The 7,701-nt window shown below is 36.6% G+C and overlaps 1 protein-coding gene across 2 annotated transcripts in view; it reads right to left on the bottom strand.

The window, feature by feature from the left end:
• Positions 1-1,916: 1,916 nt before the first annotated feature.
• The window catches only part of ttc39a (tetratricopeptide repeat domain 39A), a 35,469-nt gene continuing 29,684 nt past the window's right edge, over positions 1,917-7,701 (bottom strand). For both annotated transcript variants that reach the window (XM_053625294.1, XM_053625295.1), the window contains 2 exons: positions 7,124-7,240; positions 1,917-3,708 (listed from right to left, as the gene is read on the bottom strand). In XM_053625294.1, coding sequence (XP_053481269.1) covers positions 3,591-3,708; positions 7,124-7,240 — 235 coding nt within the window. In that variant the 3' untranslated portion in view covers positions 1,917-3,590. The remainder of the gene's footprint in view (positions 3,709-7,123; positions 7,241-7,701) is intronic.

Below are 7,701 nucleotides of genomic sequence, written 5' to 3'. Positions count from 1 at the left end.
CCAGAAGCAGCTATGCAAGCCCAAACATGACACTACCTCCACCATGCTTGACTGATGTGCTCGCATGTTTTGGATCATGAGCAGATCCTTTCTTTCTCCACACTTTGGCCTTTCCGTCACTTTGGTAGAGGTTAATCTTGGTTCCAGAACTTTTGTGGTCCATCTACTTATTTCTTTGCAAATTCTAATCTGGCCTTCCGATTCTTACTGCTGATGCGTGGTTTGCATCTTGTGGTATGGCCTCTATATTTCTGCTCTCAAAGTCTTCTTCAACTAGTGGATTGTGATACCTTCACCTCTGCCCTGTGGAGGTTGTTTTGTGATGTCACTGACTGCTGTTTTTAGGTTTTTCTTCACAACTCTCAGAATGTTGTCATCAACTGTTGTTTTCCTTGGCCAATCTGTTCCATGTCTGGTTGTTAGTACACCAGTGTTCATTTTCAGGACATTCCAAATTGTTGTATTTGCAATGCCCAATGCTTGTGCAATGGCTCTGATAGATTTTCGCTCTTTTCTCATCTTCAAAATGGCTTGCTTTTCTCCCATAGACAGCTCTATGGTCTTCATGTTGGTTTATCATTTTTAACAACAAATGCAGTCTTTACAAGCGAAAACCCAGGGCTCAAACCAAGAGTAGACATTCAGAGCTATTAATTTTTTAAGCAATCAATTTAACAGGACACAGTTCACATGTTCCAATATTTTTGATCACTGGAAAAAATGGGTGGGTTCAAACAAAAGGTGCCATGTTCTAAGTTGTTTAACACATCTAGATGTAAATATAAGGAAATTGTCACATAAAGGAGGTTAGGATGGATGCAAGTGCAGCTAAGAGCTAAGTGCAAGGCACTGCACTAAATAAATAGATGCTAGTAATAAATCACATCCTCTGTTGACTCAAGAAAAAAAATTGATGGAAGAGAATGGCATCATTTAATCTTAAATTATAAAAAACATAAATTTTTTATAGGAATGTTGACCTATACATGAGCCATACACAACATAATTTGTTGACTCAACAGCCCATTGTCTATAAACCCATTATCTGTACACAAAATCAGTGTACCCAAAGGAAAAAGAGAACTCATGAAAACTGAGACATTGTAAATGTGATCACCTTTTAATCAAATTTCATTTTCTACCACCTTTGACGAAATATGAATTTCAGAAGTTTTACTGTAAATCCATTAAAGACCTTCTTATAAAAAAAATGTAGTATTTCATCTTAATCTCCACACTGATACTAAATACAACAACTGAGAGTCAAATGAATTTAAATAGTCTAAATATTAACAGAAACATTGTAGATCTACTACAACAGTAAGACTTTTGTTTGGCCTGGCTTTGACAGTGTATGAATAACCAGAAAAAAACACTGACATTGCTCTTGGAGATAAAGCTGAGAAAGCATAATTTAATACAACGAATGTAAACACAAACTTTAAAATAGACCTTTCTCTGAGATTTCATATTAATATTATAATTTTTCTAATTACAAGACATTAATACAGGCCGCACAAGATCAAGGTTCTTGGACATACAGTATAGTAGTATTCGTTAACCTAACAAAAATCCTATTTCAAGTCTTTTTTTTAATCTCTTTGTTTTTAGTATAAGGCTATAGTGGTTTTCAATGCATCCCTTGCTATGATTAGAGCAGAAAGCCCTGTCTGCCGTCCTCCAATATGAAAGACTTTTGGTATCTGTTTGCACCTCGAAGGAGACTGCCTTTCTAAAAGACACATTCAGCTGTCCACTTAAACTGGGACAATTTCACAAAGCCAGTATCCCAGACAACTAACACTAGAAAGAAATAACTCTAAAGAAATCCACAAACTCCCAATATTGCATTTACATAGTTAGAAACATGTAATGGAGGTGCAGCCTATACAAAAATGAGAAAACAGACATGAGGCTGCTATTATACTTTCTATTATGCAATAAAAACAATGTTATGCACATGTTCCTTTTAATCAAAATGGGCTAAAGAAAATGCTAAAGTACACCAGTCCAACAAGCAAACCATGATATCAATGTACAACATAATTAGAGAACCACAAAAAATCAGATTTTTTAGTAATCTGATAATGGGAAAATTCCAGGTTTACATGAATCAGTTCTGCTAAAAAATAATAAAGCTTAGTAGTTTAATTACAGTTTCTAGTAGTAACATAGCATTGATACAATTTAAATCAAGTAGCTTGTGTAATCAAGTAGTTAAAATATTTCATTTACAAAGTTGCTGTGGGGCATTGATAAACACTACATCATTTCACATTCCCATTGTAAACAATGCAGGTTATAATTTCTAATATTAGGTGTTTCTTGTTGGTTGGCTGGAAATAAAAATGATTTGAGATTTTGGGTGCTAACAAATCGAGTCATTTTACCGAGAAACATTTATTTGTGAGGTTTTTATATAAGTAATATATAATTAATATAACAGTTTTTGAGCTCTGTCTATTTCAATCCATACGGCCATTTTCTCTGTCCAATTACGACTGTGTAATGCACACATAGAAAAACAAAAGAAAACAGATTAGCCATGTATACTCACAAACCACATTATTAGGAACCCCTGTACACCTACACATTCATGCAATTATCCAAATCAGCCAATCATGTGGCAGCAGTGCAATGCATAAAATCATGCAGATAGAGGTGAAGAGCTTCAGTTCATATGAAATGTTCATATGAAACACCAGAGTGGGAAAAAATGTGATTACTGTGACTTTAACTGTGGCATGGTTTTGGTGACAGAGGGTCTGGTTTGAGTATTTTAGAATCTGTTGATTTCCTGGGATTTTCACACACTAAATTTACACACAATGGTGCAAAATAAATAAATAAATAAATAAATCCAGTGAGAATCAGTTTCGTGGGCAGAAATGCCTTATTGTTGAGAGAGGTCAGAGGGGAACAGCCAGACTGGTTTGAGCTGACAGGAAGTCTACGGTAACTCAAATAACCACTCAGCAGAGAAGCATTTTATTTAAGACTGAAGCTCTTGACTTGTATCTTCATGATTTGATCTCTTTATGCACTACACAGCTGCCACATGATTGGCTGATTGAATCAATTTATGAATTAACAGGTGTACATGCTTATTTCAAAAATAAATAATGATTGGCCAACAAGCATGGTCTGTTTTTTGAGGTCACATGCTGGCCACAGTGTAGACAGTCAGCACCTCTGAGGGCAAAACCAATGAAAAACAAAAAAAGCTGCTCAAACGTGTTAGAAACATCCTTAGGTTATGTGTGTGAGAAAAAATACTCGAAGCCTCGAGCACAAGTGTTTCTGTATCAGCTCAGTGTTTTACCTCATTCAGAGCTGGACTGTATCTTCACACTGCATGCATCTGGGGTTCCATGTATTATATGATTGTCTCTGATATACAGACATGTGTTTTGTGTATAACTGTTAATGAATATGTGTGAATGAGAGAGACTGAGGTTTCTCTCATTAGATGCTCAGTCCTGCTTGTCTGTTTGTATTTCTGCACTTGTGCAGCCTCCACCAGCTCCTTAGGCCTGAGCATGGCTTATGTTGACCCTGTGACCTCTCGGACTCTGTCGTTACCGTGGTTGTTAAGGGCTTGAGGGCGAGCAGGGTTCCCCATTCTCCTCTGTGGCTTGCGCTTTGTGCAGCGCCGCCTGGATCCGGAAATGAGTCCGTGACTCCATGGAGTAGTTTTTATAGTTCTGCCTGGAGAGAAAAGGAACAGTGCTCAGGTCAGGATAATGTGAGGGGTATATATACAGTATGCCATGTACATTGGCTACCTAATAGGGATGTAATGGAAACACTATTCAGAATGAACAGATGATTTATTCTAAAAAGTATATGAATACATATAAGAATAAGAGGTGCACTATTCACTGGGGTTTCTTTTGGAAAGATTTCCAGAAGGTTTCACAGGGCACCTGACTAAAACCTGATGTAGGATCGACACACAGCAAAAAAAAGTCACGCGAACGTGAGGTTTTTTCTTTCTTATGGGTGTGTGAGCGAACGGTCAGATATGAACCTCGCAAAATAAACAAAGACCATGAACGTGCAGCGCTGCATGACACATTTATTTCATTCATTAATCCTTACTAACTACCTGGTCAGGCTCATGGTGGTCTAAATTAGGCTACTATTAAAAAATAGTAAAAAAAAACTTTTGGGACATACTGTAGAATGACTAAATTCCTTAGAAAATGTTACTGGCAGGTATAATAAAAATTCATTATATATATATATATATATATATATATATATATATATATATATATATACATATATATATATATATATATACATATATATATATATATATATATATATATATATATATATATAATATGAATTTTTATTATATATATATATATATACATACTCACAGTATCTCACAAAAGTGAGTACACCCCTCACAATTTTGTAAATATTTGATTATATCTTTTCATGTGACAACACTGAAGAAATGACACTTTGCTACAATGTAAAGTAGTGAGTGTACAGTTGTGTAACAGTGTAAATTTGCTGTCCCCTCAAAATAACCCAACACACCGCCATTAATGTCTAAACCGCTGGCATCAAAAGTGAGTACACCCCTAAATGAAAATGTCCAAATTGGGCCCAATTAGCCATTTTCCCTCCCCGGTGTCATGTGACTTGTTAGTGTTACAAGGTCTCATGTGTGAATGGGGAGCAGGTGTGTTAAATTTGGTGTCATTGCTCTCACACTCCCTCATACTGGTCACTGGAAGTTCAACATGGCACCTCATGGCAAAGAACTCTCTGAGGATCTGAAAAAAAGAATTGTTGCTCTACATAAAGATGGCGTAGGCTATAAGAAAATTGTCAAGACCCTGACGCTGAGCTGCAGCACAGTGGCCAAGACCATACAGCAGTTTAACAGGACAGGTTCCACTCAGAACAGGCCTCGCCATGGTCGACCAAAGAAGTTGAGTGCACATGCTCAGAGTCATATCCAGAGGTTGTCTTTGGGAAATAGATGTATGAGTGCTGCCAGCATTGCTGCAGATGTTGAAGAGTTGGGGGTCAGCCTGTCAGTGCTCAGACCATACGCCGCACACTTAAAAGCCTCTTCTAAAGATGATGCACAAGAAAGCCCGCAAACAGTTTGCTGAAGACAAGCAGACTAAGGACATGGATTACTGGAACCATGTCCTGTGGTCTGATGAGACCAAGATAAACTTATTTGGTTCAGATGGTGTCAAGCGTGTGTGGCGGCAACCAGGTGAGGAGTACAAAGACAAGTGTGTCTTGCCTACAGTCAAGCATGGTGGTGGGAGTGTCATGGTCTGGGGCTGCATTAGTGCTGCCAGCACTGGGGAGCTACAGTTCATTGAAGGAACCATGAATGCCAACATGTACTGTGACATACTGAAGCAGAGACTGGACCGGAGGGCAGTATTCCAGCATGATAACGACCACTGCCTTGCTAAAGAAGCTGAGGGTGAAGGTGATGGACTGGCCAAGCATGTCTCCAGACCTAAAGCCTATTGAGCATCTGTGGGGCATCCTCAAACGGAAGGTGGAGGAGCACAAGGTCTCAAACATCCACCAGCTCCGTGATGTTGTCATGGAGGAGTGGAAGAGGACTCCAGTGGCAACCTGTGAAGCTCTGGTGAACTCCATGCCCAAAAGGGTTAAGGCAGTGCTCTAAAATAATGGTGGCCACACAAAATATTGACACTTTGGGCCCAATTTGGACATTTTCACTTAGGGGTGTACTCACTTTTGTTGCCAGCGGTTTAGACATTAATGGCTGTGTGTTGAGTTATTTTGAGGGGACAGCAAATTTACACTGTTACACAATCTGTACACTCACTACTTTACATTGTAGCAAAGTGTCATTTCTTCAGTGTTGTCACATTAAAAGATATAATCAAATATTTACAAAAATGTGAGGGGTGTACTCACTTTTGTGAGATATATATATATATATATATATATATATATATATATATATATATATATATATATATAAATAAAATTACTATTTTTATTATTAAAATAATTATATATATATATTATATATATAACAAAAATAATATATAAAATAATAATATACAACTATTTTAATAATAAAAATTACATATATATAATTATTTTTATTATTAAAAATAATTATTTATTAATATATAATTATAGGAATTATATATATATATATATATATATATATATATATATATAAAAATAATATCTGTGCAAGCAGGATTAAACTACTGTCAAAGCCAAAGCAAAATTCAACGTCAGTGCTAGCAGTGCTTCTATTTCTACCTCTGGGGGTATTTTTCCCCAATGTATTCCAGTGTTTATGGGGGGCACAATGGTATGGTTCATTTAAAAAACACTTTAGGTTATGGCCCATTACAGATACGGATGTTTGGAGAAGAAAACCGATTCGGATACAGGCGTTGCATTAAAACCCTACTACCTATGTCATATAACATTAATCAGACCCTTATAGATTGTTATGGCACAATTAAACTAAACAAGGATAGTTTAATCATTAATTAAACATGTACATTTGAGTGCTAAGGTTTGCACACCCTTAGTTTGTTTCACAGATGGTCCTGATGAAAATGAGATCAGTTCAAAGGTTTCCTGAATGTGATATAAATATTCTCTAAAAATATTCCCCCACTTCGCCTTTATAGCCACAGCCTCCTGAGCAAACTTTAGATCTCCTGTAGCCCACCTACCACACTTTCTTCTTAACATATGTTATAAGTCTGTTACAACTTATATCATACTGAGAGGGTGTTTTCAAAACTCTGACTTCTTGTTTTTTGTTCTTTTTAAACTATTTTTTTCTGTTTTTGATTATGTTTTAGACAGTTGTCTTGGTGTAGGATATACACACATTTTTATTATTAACATCTAGGCAGATTTTCCTTTTTTATCCAACAAATATAGGGTACACAAACTTTTGCACTCGATTATATGGAATAGTATGTACTAGGAAGCTTATGAAAGTAAAAATTTCACATTTCATAACATATCTCTGTCTATATATGAACAAGTCCTACACAAGAAGACACGGATCAACAAACACTGTGCCGGGCATGTTATATACTGATGCATCTACTGAGGATTCATGGCTTACTTGGCCATCTCCAGCAGTTTGATGGCTTCCTCTCTCCTGCCCTGCTCTAGACACAGCAAGCTGTGTTCCAACAAAGCATTCGGTACAAGGTAGTGGTCAAACTTGATCTGTGTCTCACTGGGTGGGAAAAAAAGACAGAGAGAACACAATGTTCTGAGCAATAGTGTTTGGTGGTAACAGCACAGGAGGTCCTCATTAGCGATCATCTTCAGATTTCTCCTAACTAAAAACATGCGCATTGTCATTTGCTTGAAACCAGTTATAGTAGGAGAATTCCAGCACATTCCTCCCTCAAGCACTCTTTCTGAAGCATAAGAGATTCAGTTCCACATTCATAATCACCAAAAAAGTTATCTTTGGCATCTCATCTCAAAGGCATTTGATTTCAAACGTAAGCTATTTGCCTACAAGCTCTATTTAACAGGGTGAATTTAGCTCTTTACAATGTTTCAAACCTTCCAGATAGCTATCAACAGTTATTATTATTATTATTATTATTATTATTATTATTATTGACAGTATAAAACATTGAACCTGCAACATGGTGTGTTTAGACTGGGATAACCATATGATTTGAT

Source organism: Ictalurus furcatus, chromosome 5, assembly GCF_023375685.1.
Source record: "Ictalurus furcatus strain D&B chromosome 5, Billie_1.0, whole genome shotgun sequence".
Lineage (NCBI taxonomy): Eukaryota > Metazoa > Chordata > Actinopteri > Siluriformes > Ictaluridae > Ictalurus > Ictalurus furcatus.
This window is presented reverse-complemented; position numbering and strand designations above follow the sequence as displayed.